General features: G+C 42.0%; 3 protein-coding genes across 5 annotated transcripts; all 3 read right to left on the reverse strand.

Annotated features, from left to right (window-relative positions):
• Window positions 1-200: 200 nt before the first annotated feature.
• LOC311015285 (interferon-induced protein 44-like) lies at window positions 201-12,733 on the reverse strand. The gene is made up of 12 exons (XM_084012410.1): window positions 12,604-12,733; window positions 11,813-11,952; window positions 11,295-11,343; window positions 10,946-11,141; window positions 10,302-10,454; window positions 9,677-9,848; window positions 9,335-9,435; window positions 8,549-8,733; window positions 8,123-8,129; window positions 7,848-7,986; window positions 1,154-1,254; window positions 201-636 (listed from the first exon to the last, which is right to left on the reverse strand). Exons 1-12 carry the CDS (start codon window positions 12,636-12,638, stop codon window positions 445-447), a joined length of 1,470 nt encoding a protein of 489 aa, XP_083868536.1. The 5' UTR covers window positions 12,639-12,733; the 3' UTR covers window positions 201-444.
• On the reverse strand, window positions 3,222-7,919 carry LOC311015185 (interferon-induced protein 44-like). 3 transcript variants are annotated; one of them, XM_084012306.1, is made up of 8 exons: window positions 7,848-7,919; window positions 6,924-7,416; window positions 6,019-6,067; window positions 5,406-5,601; window positions 5,141-5,293; window positions 4,863-5,034; window positions 4,209-4,309; window positions 3,222-3,784 (listed from the first exon to the last, which is right to left on the reverse strand). In XM_084012306.1, exons 2-8 carry the CDS (start codon window positions 7,390-7,392, stop codon window positions 3,599-3,601), a joined length of 1,326 nt encoding a protein of 441 aa, XP_083868432.1. In that variant the 5' UTR covers window positions 7,393-7,416; window positions 7,848-7,919; the 3' UTR covers window positions 3,222-3,598. The 3 variants fall into 3 exon arrangements, with proteins under 3 accessions (XP_083868432.1, XP_083868430.1, XP_083868431.1); XM_084012304.1 differs by having other exon boundaries at window positions 3,222-3,790; XM_084012305.1 differs by having other exon boundaries at window positions 3,222-3,790; window positions 6,924-7,457; window positions 7,848-7,906.
• A 6,326-nt stretch (window positions 12,734-19,059) lies between the features above and the next one.
• LOC311015186 (interferon-induced protein 44-like) lies at window positions 19,060-24,357 on the reverse strand. The gene is given in 9 exon segments (XM_084012307.1): window positions 19,060-19,736; window positions 20,096-20,196; window positions 20,738-20,909; window positions 21,016-21,168; window positions 21,281-21,476; window positions 21,900-21,948; window positions 23,167-23,310; window positions 23,313-23,667; window positions 24,245-24,357. Coding segments are annotated over 8 exon segments (1,323 nt in total). The 5' UTR covers window positions 23,635-23,667; window positions 24,245-24,357; the 3' UTR covers window positions 19,060-19,550.
• Window positions 24,358-25,023: the final 666 nt, after the last annotated feature.

The following is a 25,023-nucleotide window of genomic DNA, read 5'->3' on the forward strand; positions in this document are numbered from 1 at the left end:
TATTAATACTTTTCTCATCTTTACCTTCCCACTATTCATATAAATGGACGACTGTTAAAATCTGACACAATACATTCAGGGTGTTCAACATTTGCTTATTGGAACCTTTTTTTATAAACTACAATTCTGTTTTTACGAATGGTTCTTGCATGTGGGCCACCAGCTTGACATAAAGACGCTTACAAATAAAATATCACAAACTTCTTATTTTATTCTCAATTATAACATTTGGTCCATTATCCTTTTGTAAATGACATGATGAGAAAGGTAGATAGTTTAAAGCCACAACGCGTTGCATTTTAAGGGAGATTATATTGAAGCAAACAAATCCTGCACACCACATTCCTTGCTCTTTAATTGTTAGAATTACAATCCAAATTATTATTTCAATGTGTCATTAATATTTTTAGAAAAGCATATCCTACATTTACAGAAATGAAAGTTTTATGGCATGTTTGGCCCTGTGTATTGAGGAGCATTGACCTGGAAGTACAGGTCAGCGTACTGCAGGATGTGGTCGACAGCACTAAGCAGAAGCACATCGGTGTTCACATCCAGGTTCAGCTCTGATGAGTAGTTCTTCACCGGGATGATGTAGGTGGTAGACATACCCAACAAAGCTCCAGCTTTAGCCATCTACAACACACAAATGCACACCAAACAAACTTATGTATTAGAAAGGCAGGGCAATTGTAATTTGTCAAATTTTCCAAAATTTGTTGGTTTGAAATTTATGTAAAATGTAAATATGAAGGCACCATCTTATTTTGGAGTATATACCCGTACTGTCTGTATATCTTTGACTACTTCACTAATTTATTGTTAAAAGTATTGAAATAACCTGTTTATTTTGCATCCACATTGTAGACCACACAGAATCGTACTGAGATTAAAAGGTTACATGAAAATCCATCAATCTATCAATCCATCACCCATCATATGTAACCACTTATCCTGTTAAGGCATGAGGGAGGCTGCGTGACACTTATGCATAATCAAAACAAATTCTATCCTCACAAGGATAACACAATCCAGTCACAAAGTTTAAAAAAATATATCAGGAGTTGTTGCATCTGTAATATTTTGATGTGCTAATAATTCAGCATTCTGTCTCAAGCATGTTCATAGGTATGTTGATGACATATTAACCTACCATGTCCTGAATTACTTTGCTCTTGTAAACACGAGTGACATTTTTGGACGTTTCTGGACATATTTTGTCAATGTTGGTCAGCAGGGCCACCTGGTGAACACCTAAAAGACAAAACAACAGACAAAATACAGTGTTATCATTGAGGTTTCATTGTAATAAAACAGGTTTTAATTACATTAAAGGTTTCAAGCCCAAAAGTTGTGATGCACATCAGACTTTGCTTTGAGTTCATGCTAGATGATTGTTCTGCTGAAGTTCAACGTGTCTGAACACAAACACACACAAAACAAAAAGAACAGTTGTTTTTTAAGCAGTGTATCACATTTGAGATGACCCATGAGGTAAACTAAATAAGCATGATTTAGGTTCCAAGTTCATATATATATATATATATATATATATATATATATATATGTGTGTGGTCAGATGATTTATTTTCTCTCTCTCTATATATATATATATATATATATATATATATATATATATATGTGCGCATGTCCGACAGGGTGTGGTCTCTTGCGATTCATTTTTAATGACAATGTGCCGGCTACGGTCCATGTTAGCTTGTATGTGTGTGCGAACCACTTTACATTTACATTTAGGTCATTTAGCAGACGCTTTTGTCCAAAGCGACTTACAATAAGTACATTTGTCAAATGAAAGAAATAAAGAAACCACAACATATCATTGCCGATAAAGTAAGAGCTAAAAAACAGAACAAGTGTTAGGTCCTCGTCTGAATAAAGTAGTAGCTGTTCAGCAAACATACCTTAAGAACAACAGTGCTATGATCAAAGTGCTATAGGTAAGGTTGGTGAGTCTTGAGTCTTTTTCGGAAGATGGCAAGTGACTCTGCTGTCCTGACATTGGTCGGGAGTTCGTTCCACCACTGAGGACCAGAACAGAGAAGAGTCTGGACTTTGCTGAGCGACATTTGTTTGATTTCAGCGATGGTGGGACCAGCCGGCCAGCTGAAGTAAAGGAGCGAAGTGCTCGCTTCAGGGCATGTGGTTTCACCAGTGTTTGAAAGTAGATGGGTGCCGCTCCATTGATGGCCTTGAAGACCAGTGCCATCGTCTTCAAATCGGACTGCTTCAATAAGAGGGTCAGTACAAAGCTGGCTTTGCCTCGACACTGACCCTCGTGAAAAGGATCTGCCCCAACCATATGGGACCCAGCAACCTGAGCCACATAGGCGAGCCATAGCGATACATCCACGTAAACATTGGCGTATGCTACCGCTAGCGTAAGCGGCATCGTCTCCGTGGCTCTCCAAGTAGGCGATGAGAGCTCATTAGCATTTAAAGGTGCAGGCACCGAACCAGCCTGTTCTCAGCAGAGCAACGTTTAGACAGCTGAAATTCAGGACCATGGATGGGTTTGGGGCAATGCATATCAAATACAGTGTTGTTGGACTTCTGACAGCTGTGTGGAATTGAGGAAAAACAGTATAATATGGGACCTTTAAGTTATCCTGCACATGGAGCATTATTATTTTAACTGATTATGAAGAGTACAGCCATCAATGTATGATCCTGATGATATATCTCAACATGAGAAGGTTCAATGACCTGGACACACAACGTGCACCAGTTAATACAAGCAAACCAAGTCTTGAGCACAACTCAAAGGACAAAGGATTTGAACAGCTTAATTTATTTTTTATGAAATACAACTACTTTTTATTCTATGACTTTTTATATTATGACTTTTTATGAAATACAATTATAACTTTTTATACTATGACTTTTAATATTATGACTTTTTATGAAATACAATTATAACTTTTTATGAAATACAATTATAACTTTTTATACTATGACTTTTTATATTATGACTATTTTATGAAATACAATTATAACTTTTTAAACTATCACTTTTAATATAATGACTTTTTATGAAATACAATTATAACTTTTTATGAAATACAATTATAACTTTTTATGAAATACAATTATAACTTTTTATATTTATTTTTTTATGACATACAATTATGACTTTTTGTGACAAACTACTATGAATACATCAAATTGTCTTGAGCACAACGAACTGACAAAGAATGTGGATAGAGCTTCAATTGTTTTTATGACAGACAATTCTGACTTTTAATGATATACTATACGATGCATTTTTTACAATTTTTTCCTACTTTTTTCGACATACTATACTATGACATTGCATATTATTACTTTACATTGACATTGTTGATGGCTATCTTACTATGCTATGGCATTTTTTTATGACTATACTATGCAATAAAAAACGTCATCATTTGATTTAAATGAAAAAACATTGCATACTATACCAAGACATTCTTTATGGCATGCTAGTAAGATATTGTATCAGATACTCCAGTATGACTTGAAACTGTCAACGTATTGTATATGACAAAATAATAGTGTGACGGCCCTGCTAGCTGTGTGTGTCTGTCTCCTCTAACAGCTATTATGCAGTGCTGCTGAATCTGTCACTGCAATCATCAAAGTAATTATCAGCGAAACGAAGCATCTGGATGACGGCTCCCAGCAGGAGGATGTCGCAGTTCTGATCCAACTCCAACTCCTCGCTGTAGTTCTTCACTGGAACGACACAAGACATTGGCAACCCGAGCCGAGCGCCGACCTCCTGCATCTGCCCCTGATCACAAAAGACATTTTTCTAAAGAACGGATTATGCCGACTTCTGTGAAACAACAGCTACATTTTTGTTGTGTTGATAAATCTTCAATACTACACCATAAAGTACATGTGAATCTAACTGAATTAGATAACACAGATAAAAACTCACTACAATTCTACAGTACTGCAAACCCAAATCCTTTTCTTCTGTATAAAATACCTAAAATCGCCAGGATGGATCATGTGACCACACCTGATGCAAAGAGGACAAAACAAAAGCTCCTGCCTGGGAAAGAATGCACGCACACACACACACACACACACACACACACACACACACACACACACACACACACAGACCTGTTCCACCTGTAAAAGCTGCTCTGCGTTCTCACCTGTCTCTCATATCAATTAAGTCAAGTCGACTGAACACTCACCGTTTCCTTGACGTAGCCACTCTTGTAAATGTTTCTCACATCCTTGCTCACCAAAGGGCAGGCTTCGTCTACTTTAGTGAGCAGGACCAGCTGAGGAATCCCTGGAAACACCAGAGCAGAAAGATTTCCAAAACGCTGTAGATTTCCAGGTATCAGACTGTCAAAAATATTGAGGCAACACTCTTTACATTTGTGTTGTGTCATTTAAATTCTCTTCTATATCGTTTACAAGTCACTGACCATATACAGTAGAGTGTCTCTTTGAAGAATATTAAAGGAATGAAGTGTACATGGGTATTACTGTTTTATTCCACTGTGAAAATGTCAGTATACATCTCACACTTAAGCAATAGCTATAAGAAGTTGAAACCTAGGAGGAGTAGAAATACTGCATTTGGTATTTGTAAGCTCGTAGTTTACAGTGTTGATCAGCGATACAGTAAATGTAAGCAGTTCCAACAGCTGTAAACCACTGTCTCGGCTGTAAGCTCAGTGAAGGTGGAGCCTCATGGGAGCAGGGGAACCACTATCCCTTCAATAGAGTTTTTTGTTGTACCATGTTGAGATACAAATAGCATACAATCATACCAATATTAAGAGTGATCATATACAGTACGACTACAACCTTATGAAGTGGGAGTCGATTTCACACACCCATCAAGTTGACCTTTCTGCGGATAGCGTCCAGCTTCTCCTCCAGCTTTGTGGGCATGATGGAGACCTTGCAGGAATCAGTGACATAGGCAACACAGTGGATTCCGTCCTTGAACTCTGGGGATTTACGATAGCCATTGGCCTCCGAATTCAGAGGAGCAGAGGGGTTGAACTGAGGCATACAGTTGAAGGGAAGGACAAGCAAAGTTTGAGTTAACTACAGCAAAATCAAAGGCTCAAACATTCACTATCCCGCTCAATGACACAAAAACCTGTACCTGATAACGATCTGGCATATGACCTTTAAGGACGCTGCTGATGTCATCTATATTAAGCCCCGCACCTGTGATTTCCTCCAACCCCATGGTATCACAAAAGATGATTGGCAGAGGTTTCCCTTCTCGCCCAGCTTTCAAAGAGTAGGTGCGAAACTGTTGAAAACAAAGCAAAGGAGTAAAAGAACCACATGATGGGGAGCCAGGCACCTTTTTCCTTTTGAAGTCAAACACCACAAATGGAAATCACTAAGTGGCAGGAACTAACTTGTGTGGTGAGGCTGGTGGTAGAGCAGCCAGCCATGGCCTGGCTGGTGACATGGCCTCTAAACACAGAGTTGATAGAATTGAAGAAGCTGGACTTCCCAGCTCCAACCGGTCCAATGAGCAGGACCCGGACCTTGGACACAGAGCTCACTGTAGGTTTGTACATCTTAATGATCTCCATCATCTCCATTTTCTTTCTGTAGAAACAAGAAAAGATAAAGAATATTTCATCAAGTGAATAGGTCGTTAGTGGTTCTTAGCCTGGTTGTTAGTTGACCTCTGTGATTGTAACATTCATTGCTGTGGACATATGAGAAGAACTCAAGAACTGCACTGTTACTTACTGTCTATGGACACAAATAAGCAGCGTATCCCAATGCTATGCTACTTTATACCGCCTGCATTTCAACACATTGTGCAAAAAATATGGCTTGGAATTCAGCTCATACACTCAGTGAATATGGAGGCAAAAACAGCGTGGCAGTCTGTGGTCTCTCGGCGCCCTGAGACAGTATCTTACATTTCATCCAGAGACCAAACCAAAGAATCAAATATTTTACCCCTAGTAAGCATGGCAACCAATATCATTATGTGCAGGATGGTATCCATCTTACTTCAATTCCCAGGTGATAGTCCTCCAAGGCCTCTCAAGTTCTGTGGTTTCTGCCAAAGAGCAAAAACAATTATATAAAAACAATGATCTGATTAAGTTTTATAAAAATATTACTCATCTATGCATATTTTTTCTATAGTATACTATAAAAAATACTCCATTTCTCGTAATAGTCCTGCATTCAAAATGTTACTTTAGACCAGAAGGAGTTGCATTATATATAATTAAATTACGAAATGTAAAAGTATATTCACAATGCAGAATGGCCCACAGGTCTATATCATTGGATCATAATTATTGATGCCTTAATGTGTTGATCACTTCAATGTAGCAGCTGGTAAAAGTGGAGCTTAACTACTTTATATACTTAATAATGAGGAGTTAGGAGTTAATTTGTTTATTTTTATTTTTTTTATAAAGAATGTAAATCTGTGACGTATCCTAACTAGAAATATTGTCAAATAAATGTAGGTAAAAGTACAATATTTCCCACTGAGAAGTAGTGGACTAAGTATAAATGTATAAATATAGTCAAGTACCTCCAAATTGTATTGAAGCACAGTACTTGAGTTACCTAAATGTACATTTCTCCACTGCTTTAACAAAAGCACAATTGCTTACAAGAACACGAAGTTGTTCGTAGATCTAACCTTGCACTACATTGATGCGTTTAACTTTTAAATGTAAAAAGTGTTCTTCAGAGGCAAAACCTCCGTTCATATTTTTGGTTATTTGGAATTGGGGTGGGGGATATGTTCACCTCCATCACACAAAGCTGCTGAACAGCTGCTGCTGTACCTGGTTCATCCAGTTGAAGGCTGAATGAATGTATTTGTTTATTATTTATTGTAATTTTTACTATTCATTTTAGTGAGTTTGGATTTATAATATGCACAGTGAACTCACCCTCGACTTGGTAGACTTCACACTCTGCCAGGTTGAGGTCGTTGCCATGCATTTCTGCAGCGGTAAAGGTGTAATAGTTCCCTGGATTGCTATACACTACATCTTTGCTATTCATGAGGACCAGGGCTTCTCCAAAATACGGACCAGTGTTACTCATCATCCTAACTGCATATGCGGGATTAGTGACTGGATATCTGAGGAGCTTTTCTCCACTGAAGGTGAAAAGAAAGGCCTGGTCATCATTCACATACTGCCCAGTCTGACTGAAGGGTTGTTTGTTGTAGCCTCCAAACACAAAGCCGGAGGCGTTGTAGCCCACAGACACTGTGGGACAGCGGGTGTCACAGCGTTGGTGAAAGGCTGCGCCGGTGAAACCATGAATGCTGGCCTGGTACAGCAGCTGGAGTTTGACGCTTCCCCACTGGGAGCAGATAGACTTCTGCTGGCTCCTGGTTAGCCTGGAGTTCATCGTGAACAGTTGGTCTGCTGAAGTCTGTAACGGATGATGGGGGAACCTTTGACTCACTGTGGTGTCTAAAACATTAAATTCGACAAATTGACTTTGGATAAACTACATTAATTACCACATCTAAATTCCACAAAAAAAACATGAAAACTATTGGCTATTACGGTTGTGATTTATGAATTGTTGTAAATACACAATGTACACATCATTTGGTCCACTAGCTGCTGTCATCAAATGTATTTTATATTTCAATATACTTTGATGTATCAGGTTTTAAGCCCCCATGTCCGTGTGGACACCTTTTTTGTTTGGAGATGATAATTCTCATTCTTTCTTCCATTTAGCTCACACACAGTCTGGATAGTCAGATTAAAACGTTACCTGGCTCATTCATATTCAAATTTGGCAAAATATGAAATCTTTTAAAATAACAATACTATATCGATGTTCAGCCTTACCTTCTTCCCAGTCGGTGCGGATGGTGAGCAGCTCTGACGGTGGTTGCCAGATGTTTCCACGGTGGCGTTTGCAGAAAATGAAACCGAAAGTATGCATCTCTAAATAAAACCACGTGACCTGCAAGCTGAACGCCGCCTGCTGGCAGTTTCAAACACATTCACCGTGAAGTCTGTATCATCCAACTCCTTTGACCACTTTTCAACGTAGGTAATTCATTTTAACATCAATGCATTCAAATCAATAAGTGTGCTATTAATACTTTTCTCATCCTTACCTTCCCACTATTCATATAAATGGACGACTGTTAAAATCTGACACAATACATTCAGGGTGTTCAACATTTGCTCAATGGAACCTTTTTTTATAAACTGCAATTCTGTTTTTACGAATGGTTCTTGCATGTGGGCCACCGGCTTGACATAAGACGCTTACAAATAAATTATCACAAACTTCTTATTTTATTCTCAATTATAACATTTGGTCCATTATCCTTTTGTAAATGACATGATGAGAAAGGTAGATAGTTTAAAGCCACAACGCGTTGCATTTTAAGGGAGATTATATTGAAGCAAACAAATCCTGCACACCACATTCCTTGCTCTTTAATTGTTAGAATTACAATCCAAATTATTATTTCAATGTGTCATTAATATTTTTAGAAAAGCATATCCTACATTTACAGAAATGAAAGTTTTATGGCATGTTTGGCCCTGTGTATTGAGGAGCATTGACCTGGAAGTACAGGTCAGCGTACTGCAGGATGTGGTCGACAGCACTAAGCAGAAGCACATCGGTGTTCACATCCAGGTTCAGCTCTGATGAGTAGTTCTTCACCGGGATGATGTAGGAGGTAGACATACCCAACAAAGCTCCAGCTTTAGCCATCTACAACACACATGCACACCAAACAAACTAATGTATTAGAATGGCAGGGCAATTGTAATTTGTCAAATTTTCCAATAATATGCTACTTGTGAGACACACTTGCTCCTGGGTGATGTTGGGAACATGTATTGAGACAAATAAAATGTAATCATTTCCAAACTTTTGTATGTAAATGTAAATGAGATGGCACCATCTTATTTTGGATTATATACCCGTACTGTCTGTATATCTTTGACTACTTCACTAATTTATTGTTAAAAGTATTGAAATAACCTGTTTATTTTGCATCCACATTGTAGACCACACAGAATCCTACTGAGATTAAAAGGTTACATGAAAATCCATCAATCCATCAATCTATAAATCCATCACCCATCATATGTAACCACTTAGCCTGTTAAGGCACGAGGGAGGCTGTGTGACACTCTAGTTATGCATAATCAAAACAAATTCTATCCTCACAAGGATAACACAATCCAGTCACAAAGTTTTAAAAAATATATCGGGAGTTGTTGCATCTGTAATATTTTGATGTGCTAATAATTCAGCATTCTGTCCTCACAAGCATGTTCATAGGTATGTTGATGACATATTAACCTACCATGTCCTGAATGACTTTGCTCTTGTAAACATGAGTGACATTTTTGGCCGTTTCTGGACATATTTTGTCAATGTTGGTCAGCAGGGCCACCTGGTGAACACCTAACAGACAAAATAACAGACAAAATACAGTGTTGTCATTGAGGTTTCATTGTAATAAAACAGCTTTTAATTACATTAAAGGTTTCAAGCCCAAAAGTTGTGATGCACATCAGTCTTTGCAGTTCTAATCATAGCAAAAGCCACTAAAATCCAATGAAATTAACTGACGGAAGAACAGCTCTTCCACTTGGTTTCAAAAGTCAAAGGTGTGTGTGAAAATGCTTGTTAGTCCTTTTCATACCGAGGTCACAGAGGTGCTCTCTGAGCTGCTGGAAGGTGGTGGTGAGGTCTTTAGGGTAGGTCAGGATTTTAGAGCCGTCCACCACAAAGGCCACACAATGGATCTTGTCTTTAAGGCTTGGCCTCTTCACGTAGCCCAAAGTTTCAGACCTCACTGGCTGAGCTGGGCTAAACTGAGGGAAATGAAGACCAACACAACTCATGTTGAGTGTAAGGACTAAATCAAAAGTACAACTGAGGCCAACAGGAATTTAATTAGTTTTTCAGGTTTTTAGTCACAAGTCAAAAGAAAGTACTACACACAAATAAGTTTGACCTGATGATGGTAATATATGAAAAGAGGATCAACATTTTTTTTACAATTTATCCATAGGGGAACATGAATGTCTGTTCCAAATTTTATGTAAATGAAACCAATAGTGGTCAAGAGATTTTAGTCAAAACCACAAATGTTAACCTCATGGTGCTCGAGGGAAGGTCAGAGGATCCTCTGGAAATCATAAGTACCTGCATAAAATGTGTTGCCAATCAATCTGGTGGTTGGTTAGATATTTCAGTCTTGACTCAAAAACCACAGCAATGCTGCAGGCTAAACACTACAATAATACAATATTGATCTTGCTTACCTTGTGTCCGTCAGGTACGTGACCCTTAACGACGGACAGAATGTCATGGAGAGTCAGTCCGGTCATCTCTCCACCACCCAGGCCCGCAATATCGCTCAGCACCAGTCCAGTAGGATCCTCTCCCTCCTGATCATGGATGCTGAAGGACTGCAGCTGACACATAAAAACAAAGTTAATGGCACGTACACCTAAAGCATGGGAACAGTGTTTTCTGATGAACATAACTTGTTCAGTTTTGCCTTTATGTCGCTTTTTGTGTTTATACTGTCTTTAAGTGAATATATTTTCCTCTCCTAATTGAACGCGGAAGCTCATTGTTAACTTGAAACAAATATGGAACATTGGGGAGTTTACCTAGTTGCTAACTTCAAGACCAAAAGATCGTGTCCAAGGAGTAGAGGCTTGGAAGTGGAAATTTATGACAAACCCAGTCTTTCTCAACGTAAGGGTGAATTGCTAAGTGGGCCCTCTTCCAGTAGTGATTCAGTGTCTTGTTCAAAGTCAAGATGAAACCAACTCTTTTCATTATCTCCCCACATTTTTAGACACGCAACAATGCATTTAAGCTCATTTTGTTCCCGCCTCCCTCCAACACATTATGCCAATCATTTTAGTGAGTTCTCTCTCTTACTGCTCCCCTTTACCTTCTTGGTGAAGCTGGTTGTGGAGGAGCCCACCATGGCCTGGTTGATGACTCTTCCATGAAACACCGACTGGACCGAACTGATGAAGCTAGACTTTCCAGAACCAACCGGACCCAGGAGGAGAATGTGAGCCTGAGTCGCCTCGCAGCTGCTCGGCCTGTAGGAGCTGATGGTCTTCATCAGGCTCGTCTTTCGCCTATATTCAAATTCAAGATACTTGCTGTTTAGAATCATTTGAATAAGTAGAATAAAGACAGAATGTACTTATCTAAATAAGTTCCCTTTAAATGAACAGAAATATATTAATTTGACTGCTTTAAACTGACTTGAATGGCAAAATTTTACTCACTCTTCTGTCCACTCCATGTCTCTCCATTGAGGTTCATTTGGTGGAGCTGCTGAGGAGAGTTGAAGACTTGATAAGGTTTAATGAAATGCCCTGTTTGCCATGTTGTCTTATGATGACAAATCTCAGTTCAGATACTCTACGTGAATATACAGAGGTATAACGCCACGTATAGCGACACACCAGGCTGGTAACCTACTGTACTGTATGTAAAAACTGTATGCAGAGAAAGTCGGCCATACAGCTGTTATGCGTAGGGTCGTGAAAATGTACAAGTGTACAAAGAAGGCTGAAAGAGTTTCTCTTTTTTTGTCTCGAACGAGGAGTTTTTCTTTTTAGACACCATTATGTGATTTTGTTATATGTTGCATGAAGGGTTTTGATGCAGGCCTTTAATGAATCCTATTTCCAAACTGGGCCTGGTTTTTTAATAATGCATCCAAACAAATATAAGAGAAGCCTTCATATTTACTAGCAGTGCTGGTCTTTGACAGCTTTCTGGTTGTGGGACTGTAGTTTACCTCGGAATGCAAACAAAGGTGCTTTCAATATTTTCTCTCTTGATTTGACATCTGGAAAGTTCCGGCTACCTGCATCCGTGAAGCGTTTGGCTGAACCAGATGTATCTGCGTATGTGACTCCAAAACGTAAGCCGCCCGAGCTGATGGGGAAAACACCACAAGCATGCATCAGAGCTAGAGATTAGATAAAGCCAAAGAGCAGAAATTAACAGATTGAAAGATTCTGCAATAGAACTCAATAGAAATAAAACATGGCAATTAGCAAAATGCAGCTGAAACATTTGACCCATGACTTTCTTCCATAAACAGTGGTCCTGTTTTTTTTTTTTTTTTTTTTTAAGAGTCCAAATCCTTCCTTTCTGAAAATCCTGTGAGATCTAGGGCGAATTTGAGTGCACTCCAATAATTGTAAACCAATTTGTAAGCCAGTGTCATTGTTTAAAATTAGCTTTATTATCTAGAAATATTTATACAAAATTGAGTTTTCCCAAGAAATCAACTCAATGTTTTTAAGTATGTTTTAAGGATATATATTTATGTGTATAGATACCTAAATGTACAGCTTACCCTCCCAGTTCTTTGTAAAAACCGACTTAAACCAACTAGTTATCAAACTAGCTAACTAACTAAGTAGCTGCAGTTTCACCCAATCTGCAAACATTAAGCGATTACGAGCCTGGGATTTATGTCTCCCACCACACAGAGCAGTTACAGTTCAAACGGGTCAAAAATCAACATCAGCAGAACTGCCAAACTTTGTGACACTTAATTAGCTTAATCTGAAAGATTACCCCGCATCTTCTCCGAATATTGATCTCACCGCCATAGCCGATGGACGTAGAAGCGGCGAATAACTCAACTGAACCAGGACACAACGAGAGACTGAAACCGAGACGGGATCCCTTTCTGAGGAATAGAAAGTGAAACCTAACTGTCAGACAAAGGCAGCGCTAGCCCCGCCAGGATGGGGAAATAACTGCAGAGGAACTGGCACTTCCTTGCTAGTTTGTTGTGGTCCTGGTCCAGAAGGTCCAGACCTTTGACCTCCCGCAGTTCCAGTTGAGTGACGTTCGGTCTGATATCAGTCAAAGCTTGCTGCTCTCTCCAAACAACAAGCATGAACACGACACATGCTTTTGGGGCACTTTTGTTGAAGTTTGCTTACCGAGTAGACTATCAATTTATATGAATTGAGGATCTTTATTACCAAATGACATGATTATAATACAACATTATCATTTCCTGACTGATGAAACTGATTACACTGGATGGAAAAAGCGCTATGAAATATTTGTTGCAAAGTCTATAATGCATTCAATTACAAAAACAAACCAAATGTGCACTTTCCTCAGAGTTTAGACCTCGCTTTCTATGAATCTCCCTGAGGAGGAGGTACGTTTCACAAATGCATTAGTAACACCTTCATCCTCAAACTTGAGTGCACATGACAGCATGTTGTCAAATTTAACATACAAGCCCAACATATGCCCTTTCATTCACCTAACACATTCACACAACAGGGGGGTGACACCGAGTTTGTGATACTACAGCAACCTAATATGGAGCAGGTTGTCATCACAGAGGGACAACAGGTTGCTCATAGAGATGTAAATCATGAGAAGGTAGACTGACTGTGATGAGATCAGAAACATACAGGGGAGGATTTCAACATGCCAAAAGGACTTGTGTGCATTTTAAGAGCAAACATCAGATATTAAAGGTCCTAAAGGGTACATTAAGAATGACGTGGAAAAGTTGCTGATATAACTAGTAACTACTTGTTAAAGCAATATAATTTGGGATGATGACTACTGAGGACAGCTGAGCAGGCCTTGGCCATTGCATAGATATATGTCTGATCAAGCCAGTGGGGCCAGCATGGTACATACAGATACAATGTAGATTGCCTGTAAGAGGGCCCAGGAGATTAATGACGATACAGCCTGGTACACAATGCAGGGTCTTATCATAAGTCAAAACATAATTTAACATGAATCATAGTTATCATTGTAGAGTATTTTTTAACGGCTGCACGGTGGTGTAGTGGGTAGCACTGTCGCCTCACAGCAAGAGGGTCCCGGGTTCCATTCCCGGGTCGGGCTTGGGTCCGGGTTCCTTCTGTGTGGAGTTTGCATGTTCTCCCCGTGTAAGCGTGGGTTCTCTCTGGGTTCTCCGGCTTCCTCCCACAGTCCAAAGACATGCAGGATGGGGATAGGTTAATTGATTACTCTAAATTGCCCGTAGGTGTGAATGTGAGAGTGAATGGTTGTTTGTCTCTACATGTCGGCCCTGTGATAGACTGGCGTCCTGTCCAGGGTGTACCCTGCCTTCGCCCAATGACAGCTGGGATCGGCTCCAGCCCCCCCCCCACAACCCTGAATACAGGATAAGCGGTAGACAATGGATGGATGGAGCATTTTTTAACTTTATACATATATACTCATCTTATTCACTAGGGGGTGCTCTCGTCTTGTAGTTGAAGCTCCAGTCTTGTGGTTGAAGCTTAGATACTGACCTGCTACCTATCAGAGGTCAATCTGTGGACACACCTCCACACCAAGACCAGAACTCCCACAGAGGAAGAAAACGTGTCTTGGCACACAGTCACTCTCATCACTTGGTAGCTTTTAATAACTGAATGTTTTCATCTGATCTGCAATTAATTGCGGCGATTGCTATTCCTTGGATAAAAAAATTGTTTTGTGTGTGTGTGTGTGTGTGTCTCTTTCTCTCGCTCTTGAGACTTGTAGTTATTCAGCTTTTACTGTGGATGAAAAAAAAAAGGAGCTAAGTTAAAGATCACTCAGGAACATTTCTCACACATGTCCATATTTATGCATAATTCCCATGTTGTCAGGGTAGTCAGCAGACTTGTGCCCCACCTTCACCTCCTGGTGTTCATCAAAGCTTCAGATTGTGATTCAGATCCAGGTCCAGGTCCAGCGAGGCCCTCAGGAATCCTGCAGGAGATCACATCAATCAGGTTTCCGTGAGGTGAAAAAAAAATCACCAAATCTTGTTTTATATCACCAGACTCCATCTAGGAAATGCAGGCTTCTTGGGATCTAAGATGTTTTTATTTCAATGGTTTACACAGTAATACTGGTACTACAACCTGTAACTCATGTACTGAACCCATTCTGTTAAAAACACATTTCCTGCACGACACTACACCCAATTCTCTAACATTTGGCACAATCTTCATGAATGTAATCCCATGCATTCACGTGAATCACCCTGCCATAAGGCATTCATTCTGTAGAACTTAATAGTGTTTTCATTTAATTGTAGTTTTACATTGAGCAAACCAGTGTTTAATGGGTCTTTACAAATGTATTTGTGTGTAGAGGTCTGAGAATATGAGGTATGCTTTCAGAAAACGTGTAAACAATTGAGGAAAAACTCTTTTATCAATTACAAATAAAATCATATTCATAGTAAATCACAAGAGAGAGAAGTGAGGAATCACTTCACTCTCTTGTAAGTGAAGGTTATGCTGAAGCTAAAAGGATCATGCTCACTCAGCAAAACCCTTCAAAGCTAAATAAACGTGTATTGTTTATAAAGTTTGCAGGTTCTTTCTTTATCAGGGCTGTTTTGGCTAGCAGTCTACAATAGATCAGAAGTTATAAGAGGCATAACAAGGCATAGCTATCTTTATGACCTTGTAGCTAGGCTAAGCTTTTGCTGTGTCAGCAAAATAGTTTTTATTAGTGGAGCCTTATAAAAACTATTTTTTATAAGGCTTATTTTATTATTATGAGCCTTCTCCTCCTTGAACCGACACCTTATCGTGGTGGAGGGGTTTGAGCACCTGAATGATCCTAGGAGCTATGTTGTCCGGGGCTTAATGCCCCTGGTAGGGTCTCCCAAGGCAAACAGGTCCTAGGTGACAGGTCAGACTAAGAGCGGTTCCAAACCCCTAATGAAAAAGCTAAAATCGAGGACGTTCACGTCGCCCGGATTGGCGTCACCGGGGCCCCACCCTGGAGCCAGGCCCGGGGTTGGGGCTCGCAGGCGAGCGCCTGGTGGCCGGGTCTGTGCCCACGGGACCCGGCCGGGCACAGCCCGAAAGAGCGACGTGGGCCCGCCCTCCTGTAGGCCCACCACCCGCAGGAGGGTTCAGAAGGGGCCGGTGCGGTGGGATTTGGGTGGCTGTCCTGGGCGGGTGCCCCGGCGACCCAATCCCCGGACGGTGACTCTAGCCATGGGGACATGGAATGTCACCTCACTGGGGGGTAAAGAGCCTGAGCTAGTGCGGGAGGTAGAGCGCTACCGGCTACAGGTAGTCGGGCTCACCTCCACGCACAGTCTGGGCTCTGGAACCCAACTCCTTGAGAGAGGCTGGACTCTCTTCTACTCTGGAGTTGCCCGCGGTGAAAGGCGCCGAGCAGGTGTGGGCTTGCTCATAGCCCCCCAGCTCGGCCGCCATGTGTTGGAGTTTTCCCCGGTGAACGAGAGGGTCGTTTCCCTGCGCCTTCGGGTCGGGGATAGGTCTCTCACTGTTGTTTCGGCCTATGGGCCAAACGGCAGTGCAGAGTACCCGGCCTTCTTGGAGTCCTTGGGAGGGGTACTTGAGAGTGCTCCAACCGGGGACTCCATTGTTTTACTGGGGGACTTCAACGCTCACGTGGGCAACGACAGTGTTACCTGGAGGGGCGTGATTGGGAGGAACGGCCTCCCCGATCAGAACCCGAGTGGGGTTCTGTTATTGGACTTCTGTGCTGGTCACGGTTTGTCCATAACGAACACCATGTTCAAACATAAGGGTGTCCATCAGTGCACATGGCACCAGGACACCCTAGGCCGGAGGTCAATGATCGACTTCGTGGTTGTGTCATCTGACCTCCGGCCGTATGTTTTGGACACTCGGGTGAAGAGAGGGGCTGAGCTGTCAACTGATCACCACCTGGTGGTGAGTTGGATCCGCTGGCAGGGGAGGAAGCTGGACAGACTTGGCAGACCTAAACGCGTTGTGAGGGTCTGCTGGGAACGTCTGGTGGAACCCTCTGTCAGGGAGGTCTTCAACTCCCACCTCCGGGAGAGCTATGACCAGATCCCGAGGGAGGCTGGGGACATTGAGTCCGAATGGACCTTGTTCTCTGCCTCCATTGTTGACGCGGCTGTTCGAAGCTGTGGCCGTAAGGTCTCCGGTGCCTGTCGTGGTGGCAATCCCCGAACCCGGTGGTGGACACCGGAAGTAAGGGATGCTGTCAAGCTGAAGAAGGAGTCTTACCAAACCTGGTTGGCTCGGGGGACTCCCGAGGCAGCTGACGGGTACCGGCAGGCCAAGCGTGCTGCAGCACGGGCGGTCGCTGAAGCAAAAGTTCGGGTCTGGGAAGAGTTCGGGGAGGCCATGGAGGAGGACTATCGGTCGGCCTCGAGGAAATTCTGGCAAACCATCCGGCGCCTTAGGAAGGGGAAGCAGCCCCCCACCAACACTGTTTACGGTGGAGGTGGGGAGCTGCTGACTTCGACTGGGGATATCGTCGGGCGGTGGAAGGAATACTTCGAGGATCTCCTCAACCCCACTGACACGTCTCCCATTGGGGAAGCAGAGGCTGGAGACTCAGAGGTTCATCCACCCATTACACGGGCTGAAGTCACCGAGGTAGTTAAGAAGCTCCCCGGTGGCAAGGCACCGGGGGTGGATGAGATCCACCCTGAGTACCTCAAGTCTCTGGATGTTGTGGGGCTGTCTTGGTTGACACGTCTCTGCAACATCGCGTGGCAGTCGGGGACAGTGCCTCTGGACTGGCAGACCGGGGTGGTGGTCCCTCTATTCAAAAAGGGGGACCGGAGGGTGTGTTCCAACTATCGGGGGATCACACTTCTCAGCCTCCCCGGGAAAGTCTATTCCAGGGTGCTGGAGAGGAGAATTAGGCCGATAGTCGAACCTCGGATTCAGGAGGAACAATGCGGTTTTCGTCCTGGCCGTGGAACACTGGACCAGCTCTATACCCTCCGCAGGGTGCTCGAGGGTTCATGGGAGTTTGCCCAACCAGTCCACATGTGTTTTGTGGACTTGGAGAAGGCATTCGACCGTGTCCCTCGTGGCATTCTGTGGGAGGTACTTCGGGAGTACGGGGTCGGGGGCCCTCTGCTAAGGGCTGTTCGGTCCCTGTATGACCGGAGCAGGAGCTTGGTTCGCATTGCCGGCAGTAAGTCAGACCTGTTCCAGGTGCATGTTGGACTCCGGCAGGGCTGCCCTTTGTCACCGGTCCTGTTCATTATTTTTATGGACAGGATTTCTAGGCGCAGCCGTGGGCCGGAGGGGATCTGGTTCGGGAGCCACTGGATTTCATCCCTGCTTTTTGCGGACGATGTGGTCTTGTTGGCTCCTTCGAGCCAGGACCTCCAGCATGTCCTGGGGCGGTTTGCAGCCGAGTGTGAAGCAGCCGGGATGAGGATTAGCACCTCCAAATCTGAGGCCATGGTTCTCGACCGGAAAAAGGTGGCTTGCTCCCTCCAGGTTGAGGGGGAGTTCCTGCCTCAAGTGGAGGAGTTTAAGTATCTTGGGGTCTTGTTCACGAGTGAGGGAAGGATGGAACGCGAGATTGACAGGCGGATCGGTGCAGCGGCTGCAGTAATGCGGTCGCTGTATCGGTCCGTCGTGGTAAAGAGAGAGCTAAGCCGAAAGGCGAAGCTCTCGGTTTACCGGTCAATCTACGTTCCTACCCTCACCTATGGTCATGAACTTTGGGTCATGACCGAAAGAATAAGATCCCGGATACAAGCGGCCGAAATGAGCTTCCTCCGCAGGGTGGCGGGGCGCTCCCTTAGAGATAGGGTGAGGAGCTCCGTCACACGGGGGGAGCTCGGAGTAGAGCCGCTGCTCCTCCACATCGAGAGGAGCCAGTTGAGGTGGCTCGGGCATCTGCATCGGATGCCCCCTGGACGCCTCCCTCGGGAGGTGTTCCAGGCATGCCCCACCGGGAGGAGACCCCGAGGAAGACCCAGGACACGCTGGAGTGACTATGTCACCCGGCTGGCCTGGGAACGCCTTGGGGTCCTCCCGGAGGAGCTAGGGGAAGTGTCCGGGGAGAGGGAAGTCTGGGCGTCCCTGCTCAGGCAGCTGCCCCCGCGACCCGGTACCGGATAAGCGGAAGAAAATGGATGGATGGATGGATAGTGGAGCCTTATGTAGAAAGGCTCTTTTTATGACTTTTTATGAAATACAATTATAACTTTTTATGAAATACAATTATAACTTTTTATACTATCACTTTTTATATTATTTATTTTTTATGACATACAATTATGACTTTTTGTGACAAACTACTATAAATACATCAAATTGTCTTGAGCACAACGAACTGACAAAGAATGTGGATAGAGCTTCAATTGTTTTTATGACAGACAATTCTGACTTTTAATGATATACTATACGATGCATTTTTTACAATTTTTTCCTACTTTTTTCGACATACTATACTATGACATTGCATATTATTACTTTACATTGACATTGTTGATGGCTATCTTACTATGCCATGGCGTTTTTTTATGACTATACTATGCAATAAAAAACGTCGTCATTTGATTACTACACTTTTTTTAAATGAAAAAACATTGCATACTATACCAAGACATTCTTTATGGCATGCTAGTAAGATATTGTATCAGATACTCTTAGATAGTTTCAGATAGACTTGAAACTGTCAAAGTATTGTATATGACAAAATAATAGTGTGACAGCCCTGCTAGCTGTGTGTGTGTCTGTCTCATCTAACAGCTATTATGCAGTGCTTCTGAATCTGTCACTGCAATCATCAAAGTAATTATCAGCGAAACGAAGCATCTGGATGACGGCTCCCAGCAGGAGGATGTCGCAGTTCTGATCCAACTCCAACTCCTCGCTGTAGTTCTTCACTGGAACGACACAAGACAGTGGCAACCCGAGCCGAGCACCGACCTCCTGCATCTGGATCACAAAAGACATTTTTCTAAAGAACGGATTATGCAGACTTCTGTGAAACAACAGCTACATTTTTGTTGTGTTGATACATCTTCAATACTACACCATAAAGTACATGTGAATCTAACTGAATTAGATAACACAGATAAAAACTCACTACAATTCTACAGTACTGCAAACCCAAATCCTTTTCTTCTGTATAAAATACCTAAAATCGCCAGGATGGATCATGTGACCACACCTGATGCAAAGAGGACAAAACAAAAGCTCCTGCCTGGGAATCTACCTGTAAAAGCTGCTCTGCGTTCTCACCTGTCTCTCCTTCTGTGCTCATATCAATGAAGTCATGTCGACTGAACACTCACTGTTTCCTTGACGTAACCACTCTTGTAAATGTTTCTCACATCCTTGCTCACCAAAGGGCAGGCTTCGTCTACTTTAGTGAGCAGGACCAGCTGAGGAATCCCTGGAAACACCAGAACAGAAAGATTTCCAAAACGCTGTAGATTTCCAGGTATCACACTGTCAAAAATATTGAGGCAACACTCTTTACATTTGTGTTGTGTCATTTAAATTCTCTTCTATATCGTTTACAAGTCACTGACCATATACAGTAGAGTGTCTCTTTGAAGAATATTAAAGGAATGAAGTGTACATGGGTATTACTGTTTTATTCCACTGTGAAAATGTCAGTATACATCTCACACTTAAGCAATAGAAGTTGAAACCTAGGAGGAGTAGAAATACTGCATTTGGTATTTGTAAGCTCGTAGTTTACAGTGTTGATCAGCGATACAGTAAATGTAAGCAGTTCCAGCTGTAAACCACTGTCGGCTGTAAGCTCGGTGAAGGTGGAGCCTCATGGGAGCAGGGGAACGACTAACCCTTCAATAGAGTTTTTTGTTGTACCATGTTGAGATACAAATAGCATACAATCATACCAATATTAAGAGTGATCATATACAGTACGACTACAACCTTATGAAGTGGGAGTCGATTTCACACACCCATCAAGTTGACCTTTCTGCGGATAGCGTCCAGCTTCTCCTCCAGCTTTGTGGGCATGATGGAGACCTTGCAGGCATCAGTGACATAGGCAACACAGTGGATTCCGTCCTTGAACTCTGGGGATTTACGATAGCCATTGGCCTCCGAATTCAGAGGAGCAGAGGGGTTGAACTGAGTCATACAGTTGAAGGGAAGGACAAGCAAAGTTTGAGTTAACTACAGCAAAATCAAAGGCTCAAACATTCACTATCCTGCTCAATGACACAAAAAGCTGTACCTGATAACGATCTGGCAGATGACCTTTAAGGACGCTGCTGATGTCATCTATATTAAGCCCCGCACCTGTGATTTCCTCCAACCCCATGGTATCACAAAAGATGATTGGCAGAGGTTTCCCTTCTCGCCCAGCTTTCAAAGAGTAGGTGCGAAACTGTTGAAAACAAAGCAAAGGAGTAAAAGAACCACATGATGGGGAGCCAGGCACCTTTTTCCTTTTGAAGTCAAACACCACAAATGGAAATCACTAAGTGGCAGGAACTAACTTGTGTGGTGAGGCTGGTGGTAGAGCAGCCAGCCATGGCCTGGCTGGTGACGTGGCCTCTAAACACAGAGTTGATAGAATTGAAGAAGCTGGACTTCCCAGCTCCAACCGGTCCAATGAGCAGGACCCGGATCTGGGACACAGAGCTCACTGTAGGTTTGTACATCTTAATGCTCTCCATCATCTCCATTTTCTTTCTGTAGAAACAAGAAAAGATAAAGAATATTTCATCAAGTGAATAGGTCGTTAGTGGTTCTTAGCCTGGTTGTTAGTTGACCTCTGTGATTGTAACATTCATGGCTGTGGACAAATGTATGAGAAGAACTCAAGAACTGCACTGTTACTTTCTATGGACACAAATAAGCAGCGTATCCCAATGCTATGCTACTTTATACCGCCTGAATTTCAACACATTGTGCAAAAAATATGGCTTGGAATTCAGTTCATACACTCATCAGTGAATATGGAGGCAAAAACAGCGTGGCAGTCTGTGGTCTCTCGGCGCCCTGAGACAGTATCCTACATTTCATAGAGAGACCAAACCAAAGAATCAAATATTTTCCCGCCCCTAGTAAGCATGGCAACCAATATCATTATGTGCAGGATGGTATCCATCTTACTCAAATTCCCAGGTGATAGTCCTCCAAGGCTCCTCAAGTTCTGTGGTTTCTGCCGAAGAGCAAAAACAATTATATAAAAACAATGATCTGATTAAGTTTTATAAAAATATTACTCATCTATGCATATTTTTTCTATAGTATACTGTAAAAATACTCCATTTCGCGTAATAGTACTGCATTCAAAATGTTACTTTAGACCAAAAGGAGTTGCATTATATATAATTAAATTACGAAATGTAAAAGTATATTCACAATGCAGAATGGCCCACAGGTCTATATCATTGGATTATAATTATTGATGCCTTAATGTGTTGATAACTTCAATGTAGCAGCTGGTAAAAGTGGAGCTTAACTATTTTATATACTTAATAATGAGGAGTTAGGAGTTAATTTGTTTTTTTTTGTTTTTTTTATAAAGAATGTAAATCTGTGACGTATCCTAACTAGTGTGGAAGAAAACTCTTCAGAACATGCCAGAGAACAAAAGGGAAGGCGTCATGAGTGGATTTGCATTGAATCAACACATGTCTCTCTGCAGAGGAAGAGACATCTGTTGATATCTACAAGGTGTGACTGTTCTCGGGAGAGCTAGACGATGTCACTACAGGGGTCACTCATCGGGCCTTGATCAATGTATTTGAGACAGAGACCATTCAGGAAGAGGGAAAGATCAAGGAGTCTTTTCATCAAGACGGCAAGGGTTAACACAATGGAAAACAGCTCAGCAGGACATTTGATGTTTAGAGAGAAAGGAACATTATACCAAAACCAAATAAGAAATGTAAGGTAACACAATTTCTTCTACACTAGAAATATTGTCAAATAAATGTAGGTAAAAGTACAATATTTCCCTCTGAGAAGTAGTGGACTAAGTATAAATGTATAAATATAGTCAAGTACCTTCAAATTGTATTGAAGCACAGTACTTGAGTTACCTAAATGTACATTTCTCCACTGCTTTAACAACAGCACAATTGCTTACAAGAACACAAAGTTGTTCGTAGATCTAACCTTGCACTACATTGATGCGTTTAACTTTTAAATGTAAAACGTGTTCTTCAGAGGCAAAACCTCCATTCATATTTTTGGTTATTTGGAATTGGGGTGGGGGATATGTTCACCTCCATCACACAAAGCTGCTGAACAGCTGCTGCTGTACCTGGTTCATCCAGTTGAAGGCTGAATTAATGTATTTGTTTATTATTTATCGTAATTTTTACTATTCATTTTAGTGAGTTTGGATTTATAATATGCACAGTGAACTCACCCTCGACTTGGTAGACTTCACACTCCGTCAGCTTGAGGTCGTTGTTATGCATTTCTGCAGCGGTAAAGGTGTAATATTTCCCTGGATTGCTTATCACTACATCATTGCCATTCATGAGGACCAGGGCTTCTCCAAAATACGGCCAGAGATACTCATCATTTTAACTGCATATGCGGGATTAGTGACTGGATATCTGAGGAGCTTTTCTCCACTGAAGGTGAAAAGAAAGGCCTGGTCATCATTCACATACTGCCCAGTCTGACTGAAGGGTTGTTTGGTGTAGCCTCCAAACACATAGCCGGAGGCGTTGTAGCCCACAGACACTGTGGGACAGCGGGTGTCACAGCGTTGGTGAAAGGCTGCACCAGTGAAACCATGAATGCTGGCCTTGTACAGCAGCTGGAGTTTGACGCTTCCCAACTGGGAGCAGATAGACCTCTGCTGGCTCCTGGTTAGCCTGGAGTTCATGCTGGATGATTGTTCTGCTGAAGTTCAACGTGTCTGAACGCACACACACACAACAAAAAGAACAGTTGTTTTTTAAGCAATGTATTAAATTTGAGATGACCCATGAGGTAAACTAAATAAATTTAGCATGATTTAGGTTCCAAGTTCAGTTAAATGTACCTGGCATTTGAACCTGGCATTGATATCAGATACTGTAGCCTAAATTAAACACATGACCATATATATATACTATATATATATGGTCATGTGTTTTATTTATAGTATATATAGTATATAAAGATGTGTTCGTGCACGTAGTCTCCAATTTTGTCCATGCAATTTAATTGAGGAAGGGCTGTTTAGAGGTTCTAGTTATTCATACTTTACAAACATTTCGGCCGAAACACTGCTTTTGATTAAATATGCAGGTGTTTTCCGGGTAGGAGGACTATTCTAATACAATAACGTCGAACTGAATAGACACAGTAACATTTTACTAACATTTTACACCCAAACTAAAGAATCTAGTAATAGATCCGACCAGGCAGCGTTTATATCCAACACGTGCTTTTAGCATAGCAGAGCATAGCAAAATGTGGCAATATTATTAAAACGAGTATTTTAATTTTACCTCCGGAGAAAGCCAAGGAAAAGCCGTGGATCACCTTCCCGGAAGATCAATGGACGCAATTAGACCAGAAGTAGGCTACTAAGGCGTTGCCTTCAAAATAAAAGAGGAAAACAAAATCTGCGATGAACTTTTGTCTCCACTTTAGAACATTACATGAATGAAATAAAATCAACAGCATGAAAACATCGTGCTCCAGAATTACTACCGTCTGCTTTAGGTGACTTTTAATTAAATGTACATGTTTGGTCTTAATTTAAATGTACCACACGAATGATACATTTATTTTGAAAGTGATTACTGGAAGTTAAAGACACGTTGTAGGTGCGTTGACTGACACAACTTAAGTTTCGTTTTCTCTTTACTTCGATGTGATTGTTGACAGCAGCCTCGTTCCGCCTACATCGCCCAGGAAGAAGTACACCACCACACTCATACTGTGCGCTGCCCATCGTTGTAAGAAATAGATGAGTCATTTAGTTATGAATTATTTAAAACCATTATAAATACTACTGCTTCATTATCAACAATGGTACAGACTCAGTTCTACGATTTTAAAGGTCCCATATTATGAAAAACAGGTTTTCTCTGGTCTCTACACCTATAAACTGGTCCTCCCTGAGCCTGTCAACTCCCAGGATGAGGAAAACTAGCAACTCCTGCATGGTCTCTGCAGCCCACTCACTGGTAATACGGTGCTCCTACAGGCTGTTCAGATTCAGCTCCCGTTGTTACATAACGAAAGGACTCATTTGCATAGGCTGAACTCCTCCGCACGATGA

Source organism: Eutrigla gurnardus (assembly GCF_963514095.1).
Source record: "Eutrigla gurnardus genome assembly, chromosome: 6".
Classification (NCBI taxonomy): domain Eukaryota; kingdom Metazoa; phylum Chordata; class Actinopteri; order Perciformes; family Triglidae; genus Eutrigla; species Eutrigla gurnardus.

Bases quoted from the DNA above. Each gene is read 5' to 3' on its own strand.
- LOC311015185 (XM_084012304.1), bottom strand. From the start codon at position 7,392: ATGAACTCCAGGCTAACCAGGAGCCAGCAGAAGTCTATCTGCTCCCAG. The intron at 5,294-5,405 runs GTTAGTTCCTGC...TGTTTTCAACAG, and splicing joins CCACCAGCCTCACCACACAA to TTTCGCACCTACTCTTTGAA. The intron at 4,310-4,862 runs GTGTGTGAAATC...TGGTGTTTCCAG, and splicing joins CAGAAAGGTCAACTTGATGG to GGATTCCTCAGCTGGTCCTG.
- LOC311015285 (XM_084012410.1), bottom strand. From the start codon at position 12,638: ATGGCGGTGAGATCAATATTCGGAGAAGATGCGGG. The intron at 10,455-10,945 runs GTAAAGGGGAGC...TTTATGTGTCAG, and splicing joins CAACCAGCTTCACCAAGAAG to CTGCAGTCCTTCAGCATCCA. The intron at 8,734-9,334 runs GTAGGTTAATAT...TGTGTGTTGTAG, and splicing joins GCAAAGTCATTCAGGACATG to ATGGCTAAAGCTGGAGCTTT.